We start from the raw sequence: 27,887 nt of genomic DNA, 5'->3' as shown, positions 1-27,887 counted from the left end.
GGATAGGCAGCAAATTACCTATTTAATTGAAAATCATAAATTATATTCATTTCATCATTGCAGGCATTTAGTTTAAAATCTGACCTATAATTCGTACCGGGTCACTCCCACATAGTTTTTTTCCACTTTATTGTTTACTGTAATCAAGAAGCGAGGCTCTTGCTGAGAGTCTCGAATACGAAATCAGATGGTGGCGTATTGTAATCCAGCTGGTCACGATTTCACGTCAGCCTTTGTGGAGACGCCTTTCCATACTACTTATTTATTGACGAAGTCTCACATAATAGTCCAATGTGCTTCTGGCTGCTGTTGTGCGCAGGACAGACACATCAACGTAGTCGGTAGTCCCTCTTTAACTGGAGAACTAAGTTACGTGGGAAAAAGGTAAACGACTCTGTCGGTCGATAGGAATTTATTTGCGCTTCTTATAACAATGCTGGATTAAAAGAATCTGGGGATCCTCGGTCTGCTTTGGTGAGTATTCTGTGGCGTATTCTTTAAGTAAAGGCAGAGAATAGCATGTAAACACATGCACGCACACACACACACACACACACACACACACACACACACACACACACACACACACACACACACACACACACACACATATGTATATAGAGACAGAGCGTTTTTGAAATGACACTGCTCTGCCTTGATATTTTAATTTATGACAACGAAACATGCTAATCATTTACAAATTGTATATCGTAAATGTTCTTGCATTCTTTTTTTATAACAAACATTGTGGATTTTTGCTCTCTGTTTTTGCTCATTTGCAGCCCCATTTCGCTGATTAACAGACCGCTGTCTTCTTATCTGCCAGGCACAAGAGCAGCGCGGGATCCGAGCTAGACCTTAAACTGCCAGAAGCAACAAGTAGTTTCTCAGTGTGGACCACACCCCCTTTTTATGTCAGACGCTTTACAATCCTGAACAGCAAGAAAAGGAGGAAGCCGAGCCCTTAACAACCTCTGGTACTGGGAGTGTGAGCAAAGGGATAGGTCTCTAGAGAGAGGAGCAGGTTTTTGAGGCTGGTGATGCAACTCACCTGAATGCCTTTTATTCCCGCAGTGATATCTGTCTCTGCTTGGCAGACATACACCCCACCGTTCTGAGTTGTTTCCCAGATATTTCTCAACTCTGGAGCCTTTTCAGTCCTCCCAGCTGGAAAAAACCCAGCTGACCATCAAGAGACAAGAGACGGAGAAGAAAACCAAGGCAAGAAGGAATTCAGTGGGGAGGAGGTCGCGGAAGAATTCTCATGGGGACGCAGTCAGCCCTTCTGAAAGGAGTCCACCGAAATCCCCTTCAGCCAAGCTGGGTAAAGCCTGTGTGAAGCCGGACTTGGGCAAGGAGCCACCTGTTTTTGCTGTGCCCGTCTGTGTGGGTTCTTCAGATGGGGAGACGCCTCGTTCCTCTCTCTCTGAAAGTCCTGTTTCAGAGAGCCCAGATCTGCTTGAATGGCACACAGAGGGTGCAGAGACCAAAGCCCAGAGCCCCCGGGCATCAACTGGTGAGAAGTTCCTTGCCAAGAAGGTTATCGTGAGCTCAGCACTGAGTCCAGAGAGGCACACACATGTGGGGATGGCTAAGCAACAGAAAGGCCTCACAGATACAGCAAAGAAGATTTCCTTGAAGTCTGAGCCTCAACCGTAAGTCAGCTGTCATTTTTAGGAAAGTTAAATGTTTTAATTTATACGTATAATGACTGTATGTCTTCATGACTCTGTACTGGATACATGGTTGTAAGATGGTTGGTGACTATGTACTTGTCATTGCTTGTCAGGCAAAGATTAGTTTATGCTCATTAAATCACATATCAAATAATAATCAGTGTTAAAACAGCATAATTAATGATACTTATTTTATTTGTCATACTTATGTATATTTATTAACTTATAAAAACTGTATCATGAAATGTAAAAAAATGGGTTTTTGTTAAACATAAACTGAATGACAACATATTCCCTCTTTCATTCAGGCTTCCCGATCCGAAAAATGTGAACTTGAACATAAAGCGTGCAAACAGGATTGCAGATAAAATTAGTTTGTTTGAGAGACGGGCCACAGGTCAAGCCCACAAGGCCAGCGGTGGCACGCAGAGTAAGGATTCTCCCAGACCAATGGGGAGACTGTCAGTGAGGACTGCGTGCAAACCTCACTCAAAAAACGGTGAAGAGGCTGTGCATGGAAGTCCTGCTGCAGACACTCACACTGCATCAGTGGTAGTGCCAGACCGAACCAAAGATCCGAAGTATCCTACAAAACTAAGCACTAAGAGTGTGAAGGAGCGGGCAAGGGACTTCACAGACACATGGCGAAGTGAAAACGGAAGTGATGCTGGGACACGTCACAATCTGTACCGTAAATATGCTCAGAAGGATACCTCTGTGTCACACTTAAAATCAAGCGGTGGAGATGTTGCTCCTTTGTGTCAAGATAACAAATCTAAGATGATGTCTGGACAACAGGCAGGAGCTGCTATGAAAAGTCAAAAAGTGTCAGCCACTATGGAACGTGTCAAACTAAATAAAGGACAGAGTAAGGAAGGAAATAACTCCATAAACCCAAGTTCTAAACTTAACCTGGAAAAAGGCTGTGAAGCTGGCAAAAGCATGAAAGTTCTAAGTAAAAAGACCTTTATAAGACCAAGTAGTAGTGGATCCTCCAGTTCTTTTAACAAGGACAGTAAAAGGCATCAGAATGATAAGAACATCATAATGCAAAAAGATGAGTTACCTGAAACACCAACAGGGGACACCGCAGTGAAAGAGGAAACCAACAGCAGACCCTCAGAGTCTGATGTGAATGACCTTAGAGGGGAAACAGAAAGCAAAGTGTCAGTGACTGAGAACGGATCACCTGCACCTCTTAAAGAGGAAACACAGGATGAGGAGAGAGCGAGAGCAGAGGAAGCGAAAGACTTCCCACTCACATCACTGAATGAAACCACACTGCCCTTAGCAGTCCCATTACAGGATGATGAAGAGGCCTCTCACCGCAAGTCCGACTCAATAGTCATAAACACACAAGAAAATCTAATAAAGCCTCTTACTGGTCAATCGACATCAAATGCAACCAAGCCTGAGAAGAAGGACATCAACAACGACACAACTGGCACCCAGCCACCTGATGATCAGTCCCCAGCACTTGTACCATCTGAACCCGCTGGGAAAATGTGGGAAGATAAGATCTTGGAACAAACAGGTCAGGGGACTCAAAAAGATCATCAACTTCATACTAATTTGCAAGAAGAGAATATACTTGTGAAAAGTGCAGTCGAACCTGCTGGTGCAGGTCCAACAATTACTGTGCATCTACAAGACCAGAATGTGGCTGTTGAGACAGACTCGCCTAACCTTGTCTGCACAGAGGTGACAGAATTATCTTGTGAAACTGGGGAATCCCAAGAATTTACAGATTTTGGTGATTCTTCTTGCGCATCAGTATGCCAAGTGCCAAACAATGAAAACAATCAGAATGATATTGCTTCTCAATCAAAAGGGAAAAACCCTTCAGCTATTCATGGAGAAAGGAGTGGAGAAGAAAAGTGGTCAGTGGCTGATGGGCCAGATGTTAAGACTAAAAATAATTATGACCCCAACCTTACTGTGATTGCAGAAGTGGGGATATCAGAGCTGAGCCTGAAGGATGAAGAGGAACAGGTAGACTCACCGCAGGAACCTTTGAAACAGAGCGAACTTCCCAAAGGTGTAGATGGGATGCAGGAAGATGCCACAAGAGTCCCTTCAGGTGCAACACACAGAATTACGAAGCACATTGAAGAATCCTTACAGAAGGCAAACTCTGCAATGGACTCACAGGCAGGTGGTGACCTGATAAATCATGTTACAGAGCATTTGAAACCTGCGGCAACTAAGCCACAAACTGACACTAATCACATGGATGAAAAAACGTTTGAGAAAATACTAGACACAACACATTCTACTAGTCAAAGTTATCACACTGACATGAAATTAAACCATGTTAATGACAAAATCTCTGAAAGCAAAGTCACTGAGCCCAATGGGCCCCAGTCACCTTCTAATGCACAAAAAAAGGATGTGTCTGTGAAAGATACCAGTGTAGTCAGCATGGTGTGCAAGGAAGGAGGGCCACAGTTCCTGGATGGGCCGTACAGAGTAATCGAGAACGTCCAAGAGCTGGACTCAGAATATAATGAAAAGGAAACAACTCCTTCTATGCCAAGTACCTGCAGTGACGAAAGTAACGAATTGGGACTTTCAGTTGAATACGGGTCAGACATTAAGGCTGAAATTCATCCTGTTACTCCAATTGTAAATGGAGGAAATCTGTCCGACTCTCAGATTGAAGTCAGGGAGAGCACCTCCCGTCTCACTGACCCACCCAAGGGTACAGAGGTGACTTGTGCTGTTAAAAATAGGCCAGCAAATCTCCAGCAGTTCCAGATGAACAAGTGGCCTGTCTCCACTGACAAACATGTCATCTTGTCCAGCTGGTTGGACGTGGAACAGAAGTTCACAAAGAAGACACAGAAGGGCATCAGCGGACCATTAAGCTCTTCTATCAGTGAATACAATCTTTTGGGCACCTCCAATGAGTTTGAGGGCTTTATAGACAACATTAAGAGGTTGGGCTCTCCATTCTCTCTTCCCCTAAAGAAACACGGTCAGCCTAAGCTACCCTTGCTTCCTTTCACCCTGCCTGTGATTAAAGAGGAACATTTAGAGAAACCTTTTAATCCTATGGATTTCGAGTTTGGAATCGGGAAGAACAAAGCCAAGACAGATCTGTGTCCTGGTGAGTTTATTAAGCGACACAGCACTGATGCCCATAGTAGCCTGAAGCCCAAACAGGTTAGTACAGATAGAACCAGCAAGCTTTTCCAGTTAATTCAGAACGATCAGGAAGAAGACAACCAGGAGCAAGAAAAGGAGATGAAACAGGAGCCTAAGAAAATGTCCTCGCGTCTGAGGAGCAGCTGTATCCTCTCTAGCCTTTTGAGCTCCTCCGAGACAAAGAAGCCCAAGAGTAAAACAGACCCTGCCCTGAGCAGCCCAGTTTCGACTGGCATGATCTCAGATCCGCTGATCTCAGTAACACAGACTATGGTAACGCTAACTCCACTGCCAAGTGCAAACATTCAGCCCACTGCTCCTACTGCAGGGACAGAGGTGGTCCAGTGCCTCTCAGCATTTCCGTCTCCCTCACTGATAGCTCACAAACCTCCAGAACAACCTTCAAAGTATCTTCCACTGGAGAAGAAGGCAGAGGTTTGTACGTAGGTTTTGCTTCTGTCTATCTCCTGTTGTTTTAGGATAGACCTTTCCTGAGACCTACATAAGACAGGTTACGTGTTATAATAAAGCCTATGTGCTTATGACTTGTTTAAATGATTAATTACTTAAACTCAAAGATAATGTTATCACTGTACAGTACCTCACCATGTTTCACTTTCAGCAATATGCTGAAAAAAATGCTCACTGTTTCTATTACAGACGACAGTTGTAGACAAATTCCACAAACGTCCCGGAAAGGTAGGTAACATGGATTTATAAAATACAGAATGAGGATTTGAACTTTGGAAGGTGTCAAAAGTGCACTTTTGGGTGTGTGGTAGTGTATGTAGGGAGGGGTCTTAAGAGTTAGTTGAATTAGTTCAGTAGAAAAAAATGTCTGATATTTATTTTTTCACTAACCAGTGGACTAGTGATAATTTTTTTTTGCTCTCCCTAAATTGCTCACGTCTGGCGAGTGGGTGTCCTGCTCTTTATGCAGGCTTCTTGTGGACGTAGTAATGCAATGTGCACAGGTCTTTTTGTGGACATGGTAAGGTGGTGGTAATGTGCATTCCTTTTTTGTGTATACTACTGTGGTGGTAATGTGCACAGGTCTTTTTGTGTATATACTACTGTGGTGGTAATGTGCACAGGTCTTTTTGTGTATATACTACTGTGGTGGTAAGGTGCACAGGTCTTTTTGTTGACATGATAAGGTGATGGTAATGTATGTAGGTCTTTTTTTGGGTTATACCACATGTCTAATAACCGAGCATGTGTGCTGTGCACATGCTGTATATCTACCATTGTAATCCAGTGCTTCATATAAAGAGAAAACAGGTGAAAAGCAGATGTGGAACGTTCAGGTCCAGAAAGTACGAATCCAGACCAAAATTTTCAGCCAACCAGCTGAGTACTCTGTGAATGTCACTCTTTGTGCTCAACTGGTTGGTTGAAACAAAATCTTGGTCTGGATTTGTACTTTCTGAACCTGAACTTTCCACCTCAGGTCCAAAGCTTTAGTCTGAGGCATGCTTTAGGATAGTTGTTATGTTACAAGAATGTAGCATGACATCTAGTGATGTTAAATCCACAGACATTTCCTTCTTCTGTCTCCACAGATTGTCATTCACGAGAAAGCCCATTTCACTGGTAAATCATTTGAGATCTTTAGAGACATGGTGGATGCTTCATCACTAAATCTGTCATCTGTCATTTCTGTCAGAGTGGTCAGAGGATGGTGAGTCAGAAGGATTGTTGTTATCAGCCAGACACTCTGAACATTCTCTTACGCATTTCTCTTACAAATGTCAGCATATCCTCAGAAGCACTTTTCAGGGAATCAGTATAATTCGTAATTTTTAGTGATTTTTTTTAAGGTTCAGTGCTGGCTTCTTTGTTGCTGAAATCACCAGGTTCCCTCTTTTGTAGCTGGATGTTGTATGAGAAGCCTGGCTTTGGGGGGCGCTCAGTTGCCCTGGAGGAGGAGCCTATTGAGTTACTTTGCCTTTGGGCCGAAGAAGGGGCATCCCATGCACCATGTCTGCAGTCGACTCCAGTCCCCCCTGTCATTGGTTCAATCCAGTTGGTTATCAGGGTGAGCTCTGACCTCTTCTACCCAGATCTCTTTCTTGTTTCTCTCTGCCGATCCCTTTTCTGAGATTAATCATTTGCAGGTTATATGTAATTATTATTTTTTTATTTTTTTGTAATCAGACCCCTCCAGTCCATGTCAGGCATCGCATTTGACCTTGCTTGGCGTTTTCTTGCATAAAATTTACCATCAGTTTACTTTTTATTTTCAGTGTCATCAGGTGAATCGTACTACCAGTCCACTTCTCAGTGTCACCGAATGAGGCTTTTAAGCATGACTATTTCATCACCAAGCCTGTATCAGCTGAAGGCCGGCAGTGTTTTAATGTGTTTTTCCGGCTCTTCAGGATTACAGGCCAGCACACATTGACCTGTTCACAGAGCCTGCGGGGTTAGGGAGGCTGTCGTCCTATTTTGACAACACCCCTGATATCTACGCTCTCAGGGTTCAACCGAGCACAGCATCCATAACAGTTCATTCTGGCATGTAAGTTTGTACCGTTCTATATTGGACTTGTGACTGCCAGAGACATCATTATACAACAATGCTTTCAGCAGTGCATGTTTCTGTCTCTTCTGATTTTCAGGTGACAGATTACGCTTCAGTTCTGCTGCAGCATGTGTGTTGCCAGTTTTTTTATTTATTTATTTGTTACTCTGGAACGCATTTTCAAAATGGGCGAAGCCCTGATGCATTATGTTAGTCCTTGTTGTGTGGAATGACAGTGCAAGATTGTTGTTGATGTAAATCAGAAAATGACTGTGCAAGAGGGTGAGGGTGACTCAGAGATACATTTCCCTCCGGTTGTATTATTGTGTTTGCCTCTCCCTGGAACGTCAGCTCACTTAGTCACATGTTACACAACCTTTTTATTATTGTCTTCTTGTGCCAAACCTATGTTGTGATTATGCATTTTAATTTAGTAGACAACAGCACCCAGATGAAGCACTGTTCAGTGCAGCAGGTAGTGTAGAAGTGAAGGACATGGATTAAACTGAAAGACACTCATCCAGTACTCTATAGCAAGTAATACAATAACTAATGAAGTACTACAGTAAAATTTCCAATATTAAAGGGGTAACAGTATGTTATTTTGGATTAAACTGTCAGAATTATGAAGTGGCACGGTGGCTCAGGACTCCTGATCCCACCTCCACTGTGTGTGTGTGTGTGTCTGTGTGTGTGTCTGTGTGTGTCTGTGTGTGTCTGTGTGTGTGCTCGTGCATGCCCGTACGTGCATGCATGTCTGTTTGTAATGGTGAAGTTCATATTATCTTTCCGTATTACATGGGTTGCCAAACATGCAGTTAGGCTTAATATGCCGTAATGTGTGACTATATGTGACTTATAATGGACTGGCAGCCTTGTTCCTAGTGGGGGGTAGAATTGTTATTGACACACGCGATACATGTTAGCGTCTTACAAAACCTAACTCTCTTTCCAGCTGGTTGGTCTACAGTGAGCCAGGATATGCTGGCCAACTGGCCGTGCTGGAACCGGGCCAGTACCCCAATTCTGAGTCCTGGGGCTTTCCGGCACCCTGTGTTGGTTCCATGCGACCCCTCCGAATGGTGCGTTCATTTTTCAGGCTGCTGTTCACAAATAGGTTGAATAAGATGCATGCAACATTAAGAGCATTTAGGGAACACGGAGTGTATCAGGCTAGAAGAGGTATTCCTGGAACAGACGGCTTTGCAGGCGTTTGTTGAAGGTGGAGAAGGAATCTGATGACAGGGAAGAGGTTCAGCAGCTCATTCCACCATCTGGGAAACAAACTAAATGGGTCTCGCTTAGATGACTTAAGGACCGCCTTTCATACTCCCTCCTGTAGAAGCTTTTAGTTGTCTGTTCATTTTAATATGTTTTATAATGTATATGAAGTATAAGCAAAGTTTGTGGCCACTCTGATGAAGTTACCTGCTTTTCCCAAACATTACTTCTCCACCAAAAGGCTGTTTTTCCAGTCTGGCTACTTTCCATATTATGAAATGTTTTCTGGCAAGAAGATCACAGGCTGTGTTTTCTAAACTTTAGTGTTCATGAATATGTATTAAATATATTTCCTTAAATCTTCCTGTAAATTTTAGTAAATAAGAGTCAGGTGTCTGACAGTTTTGTCAGTAAGGAATTGCAGGTAGCGTTTTACATAACTGCAGCTTCATAATGCATTCATAGAAAATTCATAAGTAGCATGTATCTATACAGTATCTTATCCTAACAAACCTTAGTAGATTTAATATACATTAATAACAAACATTATAATTGTGTAATGTTTGTTATTAATGTACATTTAATCTGATAAAGCATGTTAGGGCGTTATGGTATACTTACATGCTGCTTAGGAATGCATTATGAAGATGCACTGAATGTTCTATGAATGCATAATAAATGCATTATGAACATGTAGTTAAAGTAAAGTATTACCAAATTATAATACCCTTAATAATTCCTTTAATATGGTGCTAAATCCTTTATTGTTCCATCTTCTAGGGTGGACTGAAGGTTGAGAACCCAAATGAAGTAAAGGTTGGTGGAACTCTTGATTAACATTAAGAAAAGGCCTAAAATATTTGAAAATACAGTCAGGGTGGAAATCACTTGAGTGTGAGATTGTAGTGGGATTTTGCATTCTATGATGATCAGAGGTGGATAGTTCAGGTCCCAAAAGTAAAAATCCAGATTTTGATTCAACCAACCAGTAAAGACTCACAGTCAGAGAGTGCTCACCTGGTTGGTTGAAACAAAATCTTGGACTGGATTTTTACTTCCTGGACCTGAATTGTCTACCTCGGATAATGAAGTTTTATGTACTTAATTTGAGTAATACGCATGAATAAGATACTGAGTTTTTTTTTTATTTGTCTCCATGTTCTCCTTGTTTTGTGTGGGTCTCATGATATGCAGTTAAATGAATTTGGCATCTAGAAATTGCCCGTATTATGTGAATGCGTGCTTGCTCGGTGCCTGCGACGGGCTGGCTTCCCATTCAGGGTGTATCCCTGTTTTGTCTCAGATGCTGCATTACAATCACCGTGACTCCCTACTGGGAGCTGGATGAATGCACAAAAATCTCTTTAAAGTATGTCGCAGACTGGATTTGCAAAGGACTCTTTCTGGCAAAAATTTTCTAAAACCAAATTAGTATCCACATATGAAATCTAATCAAATAAGCGACCATCATTTTGATGCAACAATATTTTATCACTGCAGTCTCAGGTAAATGAAATGGCTATTTTTTACCAATCGCTCAGTTTCTCCTGTGCTCCTTCAGGCCCTGGTGTATGAGAAGGCAGGCTTTGAAGGACCTTTCATGGAGCTGGAAGGGAATGTTTTCAGTTTTGGAGAGAAAAAACTTCATGGAAAGGCTAAGAGCTCAGTCTCCAAAGGCAGCAAGATACAAGCTGTGGGCTCAGTGAAAATTCTTGGAGGACTGTAAGCCATGCTTCATTAATACTCTGTCAGCTCTGATGGGTGTGCTGTACGATGCTTCAGAATGGTTCTCCAATCTATGCTTTCCTCATTTCCCTGGGTTGTAGTTGGGTTGGTTATGAGAAGCCTGGATTTGAGGGCAGACAGCACGTCCTGGAAGAGGGAGAGTATGTGGACTGGACTGACTGGGGAGGCACTCAAGAGCAGCTCCTTTCGATCCGACCTGTGATAGCTGTAAGTAAGCACCAGTCTATTACCTTAAAAATACGTGGGCTGGACCAACCCTTTTTGGGACCTTAAGCAAAAGTTGATTAACTTAGTTGTCATTTGTCATCTTCCCCTTTTGACAGCCTGATCATATGGTGGCCACTGGGCCCAAAGCAATTAGTTCACTAACCTCTTGGAAGAACCTTGATTCCATTCACTGCATATAAAACACCTTTGCCAAAACTCTGTTGTTAATACATGTAATTCTATTGTTTGAAATTGTTCCTAAATCAGTATAGGAACTCAGCATTAAATTTACTTTTCGTAAAACACATTTTGTTTTCTACTGCAGGACTTTCTGTCCCCGTATGTAAAGATGTACAGCGAGACAGACTGTGATCAAGGAATCAGTGCAGATCTTTTCGAGCCGATCACCAACCTTGAGGAGATGGGTTATGGAATGAAGACAGCGTCCATCGAGGTGCTTGGCGGCGTGTAAGTGAACATCATGCTGATTGCAGTGGAAGTGCGCACTGCACTCACTGCTGTCCTGAAGACTTCGCTCGCAGCTTTTTCATTTCTTTCTCTTCTGTTATGCCATCTTGGTTTTGCTTTCTCACGACTTGTTAATGTATTACATGCCTTTTGCGAGACTGTGGAATTAGCTGCTGTGTAGGGACACTCTCTCCTGGCAATGTAGTACATTAACATGCTTAAGCTGACCTTCCCCTTTATACAGTGAAGAACATGCAGCTTTAGCTGGTGCTTTGTGGGGTGGCCAAGCCCACATGAGCAAATCTGACCATGAACCTTTTCTCTACTGCCTTAGTAGGTCTTTTCCCAATAAATGTGACCTATCCCACTCCCTGGGTTCTGGGCCGTAAACGTTAGGCTGTGGCTGAGTGGGGGTCATTGCCTTTCTCAGATGTTACTCTTTCACCTGTATGAAAGCAGGGCATTGTTGACTTTCTATTGAATTTATAATGACACTTTATTGATCCCCATGGGGAAATCCTCTCTCTGCCTACTCCATCTTACCTTTCATGACACGCATATAACTGAGAGCAGGCTTGGCAGCAAAGAGCAATCAACTCAAAGCAAAGAGCTGCAACGCCCATGGAGTTGGTGGTTAAGGGCTTTGCTCAAGGGCACATCACGAGCACAGAGACTTCGCCCCCTGGGACCTCTTTTTTGCATTTTATATTTCTTCTTAGTTTAGCCACCAAGTCACCTTACATGACAACACACCCACAGCCTTCTCTAATCTCAGCACTTAGTCTTACTTTTGTTGACTCTCAGTTTCACTTTTTATCTAGTCCTTAAATGGGTAGAAACTCCCTAGTACAGGGATGATAACCTTGTGGGAAGCAAATAATCACTGAGCTGAAGCATTTATTTGCCAGCCTATAAGTAAGTGATTATCTGTTGGGTGTGTTTGACAAGACATTGACACCCCCCCCCCTCCTTGTTATCTCTGAAGCTGGGTGGCATTTGAGGAACCAGGTTTTTCTGGAGACGTGTATGTGCTTGAGAAGGGTCTCTATGGAAAACCAGAAGACTGGGGAGCCCCGAGCACACAAATCCTATCTATACAGCCTGTGGTCCAGGTAAACATCATGCATTTTCTTGTGTTTACATCAAAGAAACGGCAGAATACCTCTGTTTCAGTAAAACACAAATTTCTCTACAATAACTTTTCAAACAAAGTTGCTTGAAAACATGAAAAGACCACACACTATGTTTCCAGTAATTACTTGATCCATTATATATAATTGAAGTAGTTTGAAATTATCACATTTATGGAACTGATGAAGTGTCTCGCTGACAGTATATCACACCTGAAGCTAAGGATAGTTATTCTTCTCATCTTCACTGATATTTTCATGTTTTTTTTCCTTTGTCCATTTTAGAATAATGTGGGTAAAACTGCTACATTTAAGGTATGTACCCTGGCTGTTAAAGCTGCAGTGTGACTGCCTGCTGCTCTCACATCAGTTTGTCACATCATGCTCCATCACACTGCAAATGACCATTTCAATCCTTTTGTACTATTCCATCCTTTTGGCTGCTCCAGCTGCAGCTGTTCTCAGAGCCTGGGTTCAAAGGTAGCGTCCGATGTCTTGAGGGGAGTGTTTCTGAGTTACCCGGAGATGCCTCTTTGGGCTCCTGCAGAGTGCTGGCTGGCAGGTAGGTCACTCAAGCAGATATTTCACACACACTGCAGAGTTCATGCATATGTTTCTACCCACTCCTCAGCTGAACACTTTATTCAAGCAGTTCTCGACTGGCATAACTGACCTGTTCCACAAACCCTTACCATTCAAGAAATCTTATAGTCAGTGGTTGAATTTTAACAAAATATTTCAAGAGGGTGGTGGGTGCCAAATCTTTTTTTTTTTTTTTTTTTTTGGGGGGGGGGGGGGGTCTGTTCAGATATCGTTACATTAAAATGATACAAATACAATTGGAAATAATGAAGGTTAACGAAGCTGCTTATAAAAAAACAACCTCTTGTAAAGTATATGTTCAGTATTTATTATATAATGTAAACACACAGAACAAGATTCATGTGGGAGAAGAAAAGGTTTTATAGCTAGCTAGCTCGTTACACCGGAATCGACACTTTAACTGTTTCAATCCTACTCGACAGAATCCTATGCGACAGAATCCCAGCTGGAAAAGCCCAAAACGCTCAATATCAGCAGTCTTACTTTCTGTTTCCTTCTTTTTAAAATATGATCACGCGTCTCGCTGCTGCTGCGCATTATTTCCCGTGGCCTTGATTGTGTCAGCAGCTCCGGCAAACGCCTGATGAATCGCTTCCACTGATCAGCGTAAAACATGCATTTTCTGAGTAATGACTCGTGCTCTCTAGCACAGCTAAAGTGAGGAAACACGAACCCAGATGCAGCTTCTGCCGCTGAACAACCCCGCACAGGGAAGCTTCCTTTAGGGCAGGACACAGGTTCAGGAGCAGACTGGGGAATACAGGACTGGGGGAGCTTAAATACACAATCAACAGGGGGCAGCTGAGAGCGATTCGCATGTAGCAGGAATGAGAGGGAAGGTGTACAAGCTTGGGTGTGGTTCGTCACAGCCAGGCTGGGGAGGAAATCAGGAGGGTGTGGCAGACTGGATGGGCAGGACATGACAGACAGATTGCTTAATCACTTGTTTAGATAAGGAGAACTCCAAGAAAGACTAGTGGCTATATGTGGGGAATATCTAATCGCGGTTTTTATGACATTGCGATTAAAATTTGATTTGCGATTTTTTTTTTATATGCCAAACTTCAGTATTCAGTGAGAAATATATTTAAAACATGATGCAGATTTACCACATTGAAAACCCATCAAATTAATAACTGGTCTATATTATAATGCAAGGATGAGAACTTAAATATATGAATTGCTTTCAACATGTATTTTATTACTTTTTTAATATTAGCAGAGTACAATCAAACATAAAACATTTACCACAAAGGCTGTGACTGTTAAATTATGGAAGAAAAAATTATTTTAAAAAATTGCACAAAACACATAAGCCAAAAATATAGTAGTAATAGGTATTAAAGAGCACATGAAATAAACAAAAAGCCAACTGTTGCCGTTTTTGCATTAGTGCCTCTTGAATTCCATTTTTTGCGTAAGTCCAGATTTACTTAAGTCAGTTTTACGCAAGTCAAGTGCTGCCTGTATTTGCATCTGTTAATATAGAGGTTAGATAATGGACTCCAATTCCCAGGATTAGCCTCTTTCCTCTCTGGATGTGGGGTGAGATGCCTCTCTAAGTGCTGTGCTTCTGTATTTCTCAGCTGGCTGGGATTTGAAGGCTCAGGCTTCACCAGCAGCATGTATGTCCTGGAGGAGGGCGACTATCCCAGCCTTGGCGCCATCGGCTGCTTCTCTGCTGGCTCCGCCCTTCGCTCCTTCCAGACCACAGGCTTTGTGAGTATTGTGGTGGAGATGATTGTTTGAGGCAGGTACTTCTCACAATGACTCAGAGAACTTTCATTTTTGTGGTTTTCTTACATAGCTCACGGGAGGTTAAGCAAAGGATAGCTGTGAGCAATCACACATTTTAAGGTTTCATAAGCCATGCACTTTAGGTGGCCTAATGCTTAGGGAAGAGTGCTTATGATTGAATGGTGGTTTGAAATCCTGACCAGCAAGGTATCACTGAGGTACCCTAAGCAAGGTACTGCCACTACACGCTGCTGGGGTTAAATGCAGAGGACACATTTTTTTGTTGTGTGCTGTGTGTGTCAACAATGACATTTAATCACTTTTACTTTAAGTGAATCCGATTTTAGGCATGTTAAGTTAATCCTCACTCAAATGCTGTTTAATGCGAATTCTAAAAGGCATTCAGTAAAAATTAAGAAACTGCTAATAAAGGGCATTGTTGTCATTGAGATTAGGACGAATTTCAGGTTCTGTTGATATGAACAATAAGACAATAAGAAAATTTCTCTTTTCATTAGGAATTTTCTGTCCCCTCCATCACCCTCTTCACCAAACCTGGATTCAGGGGCAGGAAGGTGCTTCTCAATTATGGAACTGTGAACCTCCAGATGAATGGCTGTGACACCTGGGTGCAGTCTGTGCTTGTGGGTGGGGGACTGTGAGTACCGTACAGTGCACAGGACACCTGCCTGCAGTGCTGGGCATTTCAGGTACAGAAGTTACAAATTCAGACCAAGATTTTATTTCTACCAACCTTCTGAGCATAAAAAGTTACAGTCACAGAGTTTTCACCTGGTTGGTAGAAACAAAAACCCGGATCTGGCCTGGATTTGTAGCTTCTGGACTTAAAATGCCAAACATTGCCTGCCTGATTGCTGAAAAGGCAGCTCTTGGGCTATTTAAATCTGTCAGCTGGCTCAGCAGCAAGTAGCTATGAACTCCCTGACTAAGTCAGAAGGTCATGTGTCTAAATCCATTTTTGATGTTTGCAGTATATAGTATTCAGAGAAGCCTTTAAGGTTGACCGAGGGGAGAGCGACACACATCTAGCCTGCTGATTTTCCTCTTTGGGTCTCAGGTGGGTCTTGTACGAAGGAATTAGCTTCCGTGGACGTCAGCTTCTTCTGAGACCTGGCGAGGTAGCAGACTGGTACGAGTTCAGCAGCTGGCGGCAAATCGGGTCGTTGCGTCCACTGATCCAGGTACCAACCCAGTGGGATTAACACTAACATGAGTCATTTACAGTTCTCTTCAGAGACAGGTGTACTGCACCCATGCATGTTCATGTTATTGTATCTCCCAAGATGAGTGTGCTTCACCCGTGTGTCTTCCATCAATTCAGAAATCAGTGTACTTTCGTCTGCTGAATAAGGAAACTGGGTTGTTAATGTCACTCACTGGATCACTGGATGACATCACACTGATGCGAGTTCAGGCGGCAGAGGACACAAACGGGGCTGAGCAGATCTGGGCCTATCAGTATGGCCTGCTGTTCTGCAAGGTACAGATTTAATGGTAGCAAGATTTATTGTTAGAATTAGTACCAGTACATAATATCCGCAGTGGAGGGCCATAGTACAGCTGTGGTCCCATTTGACTCTCAAATCTCTCCGCATGATGCAGGTAGCTGAAAACTGTTGCTTGGAGACTTCCGGAGGCATGGTCATGGCTGGAAGCCGGCTCAGCATCTCCCCACAGCCGGGGAAGGACAGCCATTTCTGGACTGTCACTGCAGATGGGCTTGTCCATTGCCACATGAGACCAGATTTGGTGCTAGAGGTCAAAGGTCAGTACAGAAGGCCAATTCATTGTGAGTGAGACAAGCCATGTTGCAGTCAGATCATGATTCTGGCTGATGAAATGTTGGCTTGGGGATATTATTTAAGGATCAATGATTTTTATGTGTCATTGTGCCTTTGGGATACACATGTACAATGAGATTTAGCAACAGCCTCCATTATCACGTAAACAACTTTCATATATTCACACATGCATAAATATTTACATAAACAACACAACAGTCAAACATGGTGTAATATTAATATATTAATACTTCTAAAAACTATAAGCATATGTCATATACAGATGCCCCTCGGCCTACGATGGTTTGATTTATGGTATTCAGACTTGACAATTGAGAGACGCACATTCAGTAGCCATCAGACTTTGAATTTTGCCAGGTGTAGTTGGGGGGGGGGGTATGGAGTCCAGCATGGCAAGAGCTCTGCGATAGAAGCTGTTTCTGTTTTGTAGCTCTTTGGCTAATGAGCGCCACCATGTGGCAGCATCCTATTTCATGTGGTGATTTAGCCGATAAGCGAATGCCGCATCACCACCAAAGCCTTGCTCATGGATCATTGGAGACTGTTGACATATGATGATCTAAAAGATTCAGTGCAGACTTCGTCCAAGTATTGTTAACTTTCATTATGGACATTTGCTTTTCTTACAGGAGGACAACAGTATGGGAAAGCTCAAGTGATCCTAAACACTTTTGATGAAAATAAGAAAAATCAAAGATGGTCTTTGGAGATCTTATGATGTCATGAAAAACTCCATGTATGTAGTTAATCCATTGACTTTGTTGTGTAGCCAGCTTGGAGCCCAGAGGTGTTACAGCTCAATGGTGGATCCTAGAGTACAATTTTAAAAAATAGCACACTATATATGGACATGTATCACTTAGGAAATTCCATTTACATTTACTTTGTCTAGCAGATACTTTTATTCAAAATGATGTTAAGTGAGGCAAGTAGCACATTACAATCACATGGTTATTTGTTTCCTCTTCCTAAGCATCTGCTGTTTTCAGGCCAAATCCATGGTTATTTTGGCATCAGATACAGCGAAGTTTCTAAAAATGTCTGTTTTTGTATATATGAATGTCTGAACTTTTATTAACATCACATGGATTTGAAGATTAAACATGCGAAGCTGCTGGATTTACACACGTGGATTCTCTCTCTTCACTGGCTTGTACCGTCACAGAATGAGACATTCAGTCTTATCTAGTTTAGTCATTTATATGATGATGCTGTTAGGTCAGCGATATTCATATATAATCCCAGCCACTGTGTTTCTCCAGCATTACTCAGTGGAGCCTTCAGAAGATTCAGTCCTGGGCAGTTTTGGGCATTTTACGTCCAGAAGCTACAAATCCATACCAGGGTTTTGTTTCTACCAACCAAGTGAAAACTCTGTGACTGTGACTTGTTATGCTCAGACGGTTGGTAGAAATGAAATCCTGGTATGGATTTGTAGCTTCTGGACCTGAAATACCCAATAGTTAAATATGAATATGAGTGCTGGTGTCAGCCTGAGTGACTCATTGTAATGTAACATTAATGGCGTAAAAACTGCGACAGTTCTGTACCATCGTCATGCACATTACCAAAATGCAGAAAACTGATGAGTCTGCACTGCGGACACAATTCCAGTTGGCATGTGCTTGATTAACACTGAATGCAGAGGGCTTGCAGGGACTGGTATGAAAAGCACAATAGTGAGACAGAATGGCAGCTGTGTGGCACATGGGTACAAAGCCAAGACAAAGGAATTGGATTAGGCAGTGATGCCGGGGATTGTGGGGGGATCACAGGTCACCAAGCAAGAATGCCAAAACCTGCTCACTCAGACTAATCTTAGACAAAGGACGGACACATCAATTCACTACCACTGTGTTCATACTGGTTTTCACAAACCCGTGAATCAGTTTCCAGGACTTGACAATTACTACTAAAACAACAGGTGTGTTTCTGACAGTATCTAGCTAAAGAAATCTTTAAACATCCTGTTATATTCCGACATTCCGATCCCTAGCTGTCTCACTGGAGTCTGGCAGGCCAGAACCGACCCTCTGTCATTACCCAATCAAAATGTTTTTCATCTTGCTCCCTCTCTTTGAATAGCCTGTCCAAAAGTATAGGGTTATAGGGCATCATACTTTCAACTAGGAGTGTAAAGTTTTGGTCAGACGGCAGCACTGTAACTCATCACTGTTTATACAGTATATGATGTATTACGACAGAATAATCAGGGGGTTCCCGAATTAAAAAGTAAATGAACTTAGTGCTGAGATTGCCACAGCCTTTGTATCTTCTGTCCTGAATCAGACACATCAGGCTGAAATCAATGCCTAAGAAGCTGAGATACAGGAGAATTTCCCAAGAAATGGAAGTGCTAGAGATGATTCTTCATCTCACAGTCAGTGCTTTTGAGAGCTAAAGATTACATCCATCCATTAATTCAATCACTAACCATTGTCTGGTAAAGTGTCACAGGAAGTCACGCGTCTGTCCTAAGCAGTGTAAAGCGCAGGGCGACCCCGGATGGGATGGCATCTAAAATCTAAATTATTTGTTTTTTTCTCTCTTCTAAACTGCAATCAATGCCATAGGTGATGCAGTACAAATTTGAACCACCAGAGGGCCCCAGGTTGCTGCTCTCTCCTCTATGACATGGAGGCTGTATGGGGTGACTCAGGTCCCTGGGCGGCAGCGGGAACAATGGACCTGTTCAGCTTGGTAGAAGCTCACTCAGGATGTCATACCATCACATCAACTGCCTTATTTACAGCTACACAAGATGCTCTCAAGAAAAATCTATTCAGGTGCATCCACCTTCTGCTTAGTGCATTCCAACATGGTTTAAATTACAGCTTGGCCTTCCTTCTTCCCTGGAGTCTGCGGAGAGCCATGAAGAAACCTAACCCTGACCTAGAATGGAAATCTTCTAAAGTCAGCTTGCAACACTCCAAAGCCAAGCTCAGCTTGTCTGCAATCTCCAGGAAGGGGGTCAACAGAACTAAATATTTATCTCCAATCCGAGGCTTCAAGAAGGCCAATCCGAGAGCCCAGATTGACAGACCAATTTAGATGTTTAACATGAGCCCAAAACACATACTTACACACCTCAAATACACAAGTATGTCACAATATAGTGAAAGACAACCCCAGTCCCGAGCCTCCTGTCCCGAATGAGTTAAAAACATGATTCAATGTCCACACAAGGAACAAAATCAAAGCAATGTTTAGTCTCACCTATTAACATCTTAATAGCTTACATTTACATGAGAACAAACTCTCCTAATACTACTGGAATTTAAACGCATGTACCTTTTGTCTGTATCTGTGATGTCACAGATTGTATTCAAAGAATGAGGTTGTTGCGACATGGAATTTGCACTTTCAGAAATGTTCTTGTGTCGTTGTTTTAGAACCTGACACTCCTGTCTGACGTGGGTTTCCTCATCCCCGCAATACATCAGTATTCGTGGATGAGGATCGCTATGTTCTTCATGAATAGACAATGACAAGGAAGGAAGCGTGTCAGTACAGTAAGGACACACATGCAAAGGCCTTGAAAGCAACACGAGACCTGAATAACTCAAAAGGCATAACCAAATATTCAGAGTACTCTGTGGTATTTATGTTTTACATTTGCATTTATTTCATGTTTGTTTTTTAAATACAAATAAGGCAGATTGTAAATTACATGAATACAACTGCCAATTAGCCAACTTGGCATATGTGTGGTTAGACTGAGCTTCCAGTGAATGCTTAGTTACACTACAACTGCATTGCAATGATGGCTATTGAATTGTTTCACAACAAACTCAGGAATAGTCAGGAGTTACGGAATGTATGATTTTTTCTGTTTCAGAAACAGGTGCCCAATAACCATTGGCGGGTCGCTATTTTTTAATTGAACTCGTTGCAGTTTGGTAGCACTTTCCACCATCGAGGAACCACACAAGTAACATGTAGGATGGTGTAAGGATCTCCGGGCAGTGTTGCCTAGCTGCCCAAAGAGGATGACATGGGGTGTAGGTCTTCAGCTTTGGGAATTGCAGAGTCTCAAATTGCAATTCCCAGCAGAATATAATGCACAAAGTAGAAACATTATACTGAACCTCTCTCCTCTGCATTGAAGACATCTTCCTCAAACACTGCCCCTGCGATGGCTTCAGCATTGTGGGGTAACTCTCCCACATTTCCCGGCCAGCCAGTCCCTTCCTCGAGGCTGTTGGGACACCTGACACCGACCTCTTCGATTTTTTTCTGTTGTATGCACTATTCACAGCAGGGAATTTACTTTACATTTTTTTTTGTTTTTTATTATCAGTCAAATGGCACTACAGCTATTCCACTGTCTGTGCTACTACATTATTTATTGACGTTGCTTACATACATTACTGCCCTGTGAATATACCACCTTTGGTCCAGCTCCCTTGTTTTGTACTATCCTGTGTTTTTGCACTTTTAAACTTATGAATCCTTACCTTTATATGATGCCCTGTGGTCCTGGAGAAATTATGTTTCGTGCAGCTCTACCTGTAAATGGAGATTATAACAATTACGCCCATTTGACTTGACCGGACTTGAATTGAACTAATGAAGTGAGACAAGTAGGGGTGTAACCATAGAGAATTTTGGCTGATGGAGTATCATACGTGCTGCTGTAGCTTGAATCATATGGTTTGACAGCACAACCATGCAGCCCTGCCAATAAAGAATTGTAGTAATCTGGGTGGTTGAGGACAGGTGCTTGGACTAGCAGCTGAGCTGCATATTCAGACAAATAAGGCCTCCTGCTATGCAGTCAGTAAAGGACAGCTGGTCATCAGTCATTACTTCTTGGTTCCTGGCAGACCTTGATGGAAACAATGTTGATGATCCAAGCTGTACAGCAATGTTGTGGAGGATGGTATGGATGGCAGGGAAATCTGTGTATCATTAACATAGTACTGGTAGAAGTCATGTAACTAGATAACTGGTCTAACAAAGGATATCTAAAGAGAAAAGAGAAGGGGACCAAGGACTAAGCCTTGGGGGACACCTGTAATTTTTCTGATGTGGCTCAGTCACCTCTGCTCCCCAAAGTAAATTAGAGTCAAACCATTTCAGATAAGTTGAGAGAAGGCAGCTGGTAAAATCTGGTGGTTCACTGTCTAAAAAGATATGGAAAACTCTATAAACATCAGGTCAGATGAGTAAGATGCAGGTCTGGTGGCTCACAGGACATAAACCCCAATCAGGAAGGTAATCTCAGGCTAAATCTCTGTGCCTGTGTTCGGAAGCTCCTTGAGCAAGGTCCTGAACCCCCAACTCCAATGGCACAGCATGCTGACTGACCTTGCGCTGTGACCCCCAAAGTATATATGTCTGTGTGTCTGATGAAGACCATGATGGGGGGGACCAAAAGGGAATTTCCCCATGGACATAATGAAGTATCACTATCCTATTCTGACGCCAAACTGGAGAGATTCTAGGAGACAGTTTTGCATGAGGGAGTAACAAACTGGAATGAGTGCAGCACATTCAAGGTATCTAGATGAGAGGAGAGGAGAGAGACTGGATTCCATCATCGGTTACCAGTATGGTGAGTGGAGAGGAGGGATGAGGATGGTGTTGAAAGTGAAGCATAATCTGCATTGGGTGTGTGCATATATATATATTTATTTATTTATTTTTATACTCATGCATACACCCAAATGATGGCTATTGAATTGTTTGTGAACAAACATGTAATTACATGTATTGTACATCAAATGAGTTACTCTCTGCTCATATTTCCACAAACATTTATTAAACATTGCATATTTGTACCAAACAGTTAGCGAACTTACAGTAATGAATTTCATGATACTCAGGAGTTACAAAGTGTATGATTATTTCTGTTTCAGAAACAGAATTCCAAACTCAGTAGAAAAGACCAAACCCATTTGTAGTCAGAAGCAATCAAAATCAGGTGCACAGGAACCATTGGCAGGTCACTATCTGAACTGTCAAATCATCACCATGTGACATATGAGGATTCAAAACCACGCGGATGTGGATTAAAGCGGACAATCAAGCCACACATTATAGCTATGTTTAATTCAAATTTAATTCCTTCATTATGCGTGCGATGACATGGCCCTCCCAGTTACTACAGAAACCATGATTCTGGGAGTCATTAAAACAGCTCAAAAGAGCCATTTGTTCATTAGAGGGCCTCACATGGGATGATGCATGAAAGGGATATTTTTGGAACCACCTGTTGTAAGAATAATTAAAGGCTGATACTCAGTAGTGTTGCTGGTTTAAATTTTTGATGGGTATAATCTCTCTTTCTCCCACCCAAGTAGTATCACCACCCTCCCCAATTAGACAAAATGACAACATGATGTCATGATGTTCCGTTCTTGGGCGCACGGTGTTATAGTCCAGTCTCCTTTGGGTTGGTTCAAGAACACCGCAGCAGGAATGCTGTCAGGACAAGTGGGCACAGGCAGCTGAAGCTGTAAGACTGCAGAGGAACCCCCTCACCACTGGGGGTGGTCTGGTTGGGACCTCCACCGCTGCTGTACGTGTTGGTCACCACCACCGATGGGCTGCCACTTGCAGCTGCACTGGTGTGGCTCAGGGATGCCGTCCAGTTGCTGACATTCTGAGCGCAGACCTGGCAGCCAGTGGAAACAGTGTGGTTGGTACGGCTTGCATCAAAAAGTACTCTTACAATTTTTGTACCTCTGAACTGGCTCAGTAGTAATGTAACACTGTCAGTAAGGTTTCATTGAACAGACGACCCTCAAGAATATGAGTCCCAATTTACTACTTATTAGGTAATAACTAGTTAGTTTCTTTTCAATTCTGCCATCTACAGGCAGCCGCTGGTTTGCGAAATGTCCCAATGTCGGCGTTATTCTCTACATGCCTTATACTCATATTTAGATCAATGTGCCACCCCCAAAATGACCTCTGGTCCCACCTTGGCCACCCCACTGGATTTTTTGGCTCCGCCACTGCCCGGGCTGGAGCCCACTGGAGCCCATGCAGTGTCCTCCGCTAAAAAGAGGCGCTTCTGCAATTAACATTTAAACTAAAAGAGTTGTCATCTGACCCATATTTTAAGGAATCATTTCTGGATTATCACTTTTTATTAAAAAATACTGAACTATAAGATTTTTGAAAAATTCTGTTTACCGTTTCGGACAAACACACGGGACCGCGATTAATGGCATACTGTATTCTCGGGCGGCCCGGGCTGATGGCCATTGCGGGCAGGGGGATGTTCTCCGCGTACCTTACACCTGCTCACATTGGTTCTAACAGTACAATCAATACTGAAATTCTTTGTGTTTATTTACATTTACTACGAGCTTTTTAATCTAAAGGCGTCTCTGTTGGGATTCTGCTCGAAAGTTGTAAAACAGCCCGAATATCGGACGCATCAACGTCCTGACATAAATAATCACTGAAATTACAATGCCATTATGACAAAATAATGACATCTGCATGTGTATCAAACATTGCAATTCTGATACTGTAACACAGAGAGAAATCCATCTGATCACAGCATCGCATCCCGTTAGAAATGCTGAGTCGACGTATAAAATATATGAAGATCCTGAATGAAGAAGTTCATCTTAACAGCTATTCCATTAATACGTTTAATAGCATTCAATTATGTAGCGACATTGGGAATGTAAACGAAATATATTTAAAAACTTAACGGTGTTTAGATAACATCTAGTGAAATAAAACGCAATTTTTATTTTGTTGAAATTATTAAGAAACGACATCTGAATAAAATAATACGAACGTGTACTTTAAGAAACTATTTAAGCGATAAAATATGGGGTTTAAGCAGATGATTTATTGAAAAAGACGCCCTACCTGTTTGGATAAACAAGCGGCGACTGCCAGTACTGCAAAGCAAAGATAAGTCATTTCAATATCTTCATTGATTGTTTCTCGATTAAATAAAGCTGGCGTCTCCTCAGCACTATTAAAGGGGGAAGAGATGCGGACTGACTTTTAATCGGAATAGAAATGACGCAGTGACCCCCACCCCCCGTATGCCCCCCGCCCATGTGGAAAATCCTGTCATTTGAAGACACATTGAACAGACTTACATTGTTAAATTTGATAAGTCGCCTTCACATGCTAATAGTATCCGTATCTTTACAGTTTATATCAATATTTTTTTCTAGATAAATTTGCACTAGAAATTAAATAACTTACATGACACAATTAATCGCTTATCCTACTGGGTCGCGGGGAGTCCAGGGCCTATGGGCACGAGGGAGGGAACAACCCAGGACTAGGGGGAGGGGGGGGCAGCCTATGTACTTCACACACATGGAGACTCGAACCCGGGTCCCAGAGGTTTGAGGCAACAGTGCTAACCACTGCACCACCATGGCGCCCCGCATGCACTTTATTCATTAAAAAGGGAGCGGGCAAAATAATACAAACACCTAGACAATATACTAATGCAAAACACAAATGCAAAACACCCAGAACTGAAAACTGAACCATCCCACCCAACCTGCCAGGCTGTTTGCCCAACGATTCTCGCGTCTCTAGAACAGGAGACTTCGGAAGGATGGATGGTCTCTTCAGCTCTTTTATAAGCTACCGAACACATACTTTCATTCTTTGTACCTGTGTTTTAAATATGATTTAGTTCCTTCAATTCACTTCCTCGCGTGTCTGTTCATTTTGTCCACCCTCCATAAATACAAATACCAGATTTATTTTCAAGTTGTATTTTCAGTATTTAGTTGTAACATCTTAAATCATTAACATTCCAAGACAACCTGGTATTTACAACTAGAATCGCAGCGCTGCCTTCAATTGAGCAATCCGAACGAATCCGGGGATACTGACCTCTAGTGGAGAAAATACGCATTGAATGTTTACTGTCTCAATCTATAATACAAAATTAGCAGGGAATTAAGATTTTTTTTTCTAACGTCCATGTGACATGATCCAGTCAACAAAATGTGACACAGGAATGGGGACTCAAGCGGACGGGGTTACTCTTTCCAGCGATCATAGGAACTGGACTGTCGTAGGCTATTGTTTATTTTAACACCGATTGTGATTTACTTGCCCAAGCTTTTATTTAAATTTTCTTTCCAGAATCAAATGAAAATATGTGTGACTAAAACCATTAGTTCAACGTTTAGTTTGGTTTAAGTATGCAATAGCGGAAAGTGAGTAAACGAGAAGTAGCACGAGGCCACGTGTGTTTCATTCCTTACGTCCATCCCCCAAGTCCAGATTTACCTGCAGATTTACTACCATTATGTCGACCTCTTTTTTTCTTTGTTAGAGATGCCCGTATGTTTAAGTATGAATTGGACATGAATTTTGGTCTGAACGTTACATCAAACTTGGTAACTACTGCCCTCTGCAGGATCCCTGGTAATGGAACAAGAAACACCTTCCATTCAATCTTATTTTCCGTTCGTCTGAAATGCAGCGGAAGTTTTGTTCAAGGTAAAACAGAAACATTTGTTAGTTGTTATTGAAGTTGAATATTTTTATTGTAATTAAAATAAAGATCACAATAAAGTAATCTCTACAAGCAAAACAAATACACGTGTACTGTCGAGTTTAATGGTAAAATCTGGTCCGGTCCCGTATTTACAGAATTCAGAGTCTCTAAAAATGCGAACAATACATTAACAATCACCTCGATTTATTTTTGTAATAAACACAAATATGGGCAAACTATGAACAACATTTAAGCCATGCCATATTAATACGCAAGGGTAGCAAACATTTTCAGACATTGTTGATGAGTTATGTAGTGTTTATTTACACATAAGTTGTATCTCTTGGAAGCAGTTTTCGTCGGGTAGGAATAAAAAGGGCAGAACACCGGCCTTCATTAGACTGACCAGTCGGGAAATTTTCCGAGCTTCCCGATGGCCAGTTCACTCCAGTAAGACAGTATATCAACAACTTTATATTACTCCAACACAATGACGGGTATTCTTACAAAAGGCTTTTGTATCTGTAAGAAAGACTAAGCAAAGAAATAGAACTTTAACTTTATACTACGGTGTATAAAGAAGTCCTATAGGCTACCTTCAAAAGATTCCAGCTGCCATATTTACATGGCTTCCCCCATAGAAATTCTTTTTATTATGAAAGGTTTACTATAGCTTGGATATTCTGTTTAGCCATATCTGTGTTGCAACAGGGCATGACACAGGGTAAGATGATCCACACTGTGGCTCACAAACAAAGGGGTATATTAAAAATAAAATACAAGAAACAAAATAGACCACGAGTGGTCAAAAACAAAGTAGGTAAATTGCAATGAGTAAGGCAAGGAGCAACACAGGTACAACCATAGCAACCACAGGGTACAACCATAGCAACCACAGGGAACAACCATAGCAAGAACCACCTACAGTAACAACTATGGAAACAAGGCAAGGACAGGCACATATATACATGGATAATAAGGCTAACAAGGGGCAGGTGTGGGCTGTTGCAAATAGCCTAAGGGCAATGGGGTGCGGGTGAGGTTAACTGACAGATACAGAAAAGTTCAAACACCAATGGACAATAAAACAAGGGAAACTAAACATACTACATGAGGAAGCAGAAGAAAGAACTATACAGAAATGCATCAAATAATAACTAACATAGGTAATGTAAGAAATAGCAAGTTAATTATAATGGGATTGAGGCTGGCCAGCCTCAGACCCACAACAGTAAATGGGGGTGTGCATGTAGAACCATATACTTACTGTAGCACATCAAGCCACACATCAACCACGGAAACAGAATGTACACACTAGGGACTGCGAAGCACTAACGACAGACAGGGATGGGAAGCGACCTCAGCTGGCCACACAGGGAACCTGACCAACTGAAGGGGGCAGGGCAGGGGCCGATACTGACCTTCTTCCAGGTGCAGAAGCAGACCTGACGTTTGCCCTGAGTCTGAGTGCTTTGCCTGCCCATGCATGCCTGAAATGCAAAATAGCAAATGGAGCAAAGTCTCAAGTTTCGCTAATAAGTACAGCTATCAGTCCGTGGCCTTGGGGGAGGAGATAGGGGGGTGAACAAAAGTTTCTCTCATTTCTGTTTCTAGCTGTTGGAATTTCAGAGGATACAAGAGCAAAATCACCGTCATGTAGTATGACAAACTTTAGCCCTTCAAAACATGATTTTGTGCCTGGCGTCTATCCTTCTGAATTAATGTTTTATTTCAAAACTGACCAATATTGCAAAAAGATGTGATCCATGAGCCTCCATCATGTCTCTTTGCAGTAATAACACCGTAAAGTTATCTGTCATTGCGGACATTTTCTCAGTTTTGTGGAATAATTTTAACTTCAATGCTGAGTGTATTGAAATTATTGCAGGAAATATATCAAATGGGAACGGTATGGTTGCTGAGTGGTTGGCACTGTTGTCTCACACCTCCAGGGTTGGGAGTGTAATTCCAGCCTCCAATGTGCGTGTGGAATTCGTGGGTTTCATTAGAAACGACCAAATAACTGGAAGATCATTTTTGAAAAGGGTTCCTGCATTGTATTACATAACCGGAGGGCAACGTAAGATAATAGTGGCCACCAGGTGGCACTCATCAAACAGGCTTCTTAAACAAGTAAAATAAATTCAGTTTTCGTGTGAG

At 42.2% G+C, this 27,887-nt stretch overlaps 1 protein-coding gene across 2 annotated transcripts; it reads left to right on the top strand.

The window, feature by feature from the left end:
• The first annotated feature begins 159 nt into the window (after positions 1 to 159).
• LOC125714474 (beta/gamma crystallin domain-containing protein 1-like) lies at positions 160 to 17,405 on the top strand. Of its 2 annotated transcripts, none has more exons than XM_048985126.1 (21): positions 160 to 384; positions 827 to 1,655; positions 1,985 to 5,258; positions 5,484 to 5,522; positions 6,386 to 6,504; positions 6,696 to 6,861; positions 7,205 to 7,344; positions 8,303 to 8,429; positions 9,349 to 9,384; positions 10,130 to 10,290; positions 10,395 to 10,521; positions 10,847 to 10,989; positions 11,975 to 12,101; positions 12,405 to 12,434; positions 12,569 to 12,681; positions 14,309 to 14,441; positions 14,978 to 15,117; positions 15,538 to 15,661; positions 15,802 to 15,960; positions 16,083 to 16,245; positions 16,912 to 17,405. In XM_048985126.1, the coding sequence occupies exons 2-21, from the start codon at positions 1,588 to 1,590 to the stop codon at positions 16,998 to 17,000; spliced, it is 5,478 nt and encodes a 1,825-aa protein (XP_048841083.1). In that variant the 5' UTR covers positions 160 to 384; positions 827 to 1,587; the 3' UTR covers positions 17,001 to 17,405. The 2 variants fall into 2 exon arrangements, with proteins under 2 accessions (XP_048841083.1, XP_048841082.1); XM_048985125.1 differs by having other exon boundaries at positions 160 to 474.
• Positions 17,406 to 27,887: the final 10,482 nt, after the last annotated feature.

The sequence above is a fragment of the Brienomyrus brachyistius genome, chromosome 19, assembly GCF_023856365.1.
Source record: "Brienomyrus brachyistius isolate T26 chromosome 19, BBRACH_0.4, whole genome shotgun sequence".
In the NCBI taxonomy this organism is placed as follows: Eukaryota; Metazoa; Chordata; class Actinopteri; order Osteoglossiformes; family Mormyridae; genus Brienomyrus; species Brienomyrus brachyistius.
Note: the sequence above shows the minus strand (reverse complement) of the source record. Positions and strands in the feature narration are given on the sequence as shown.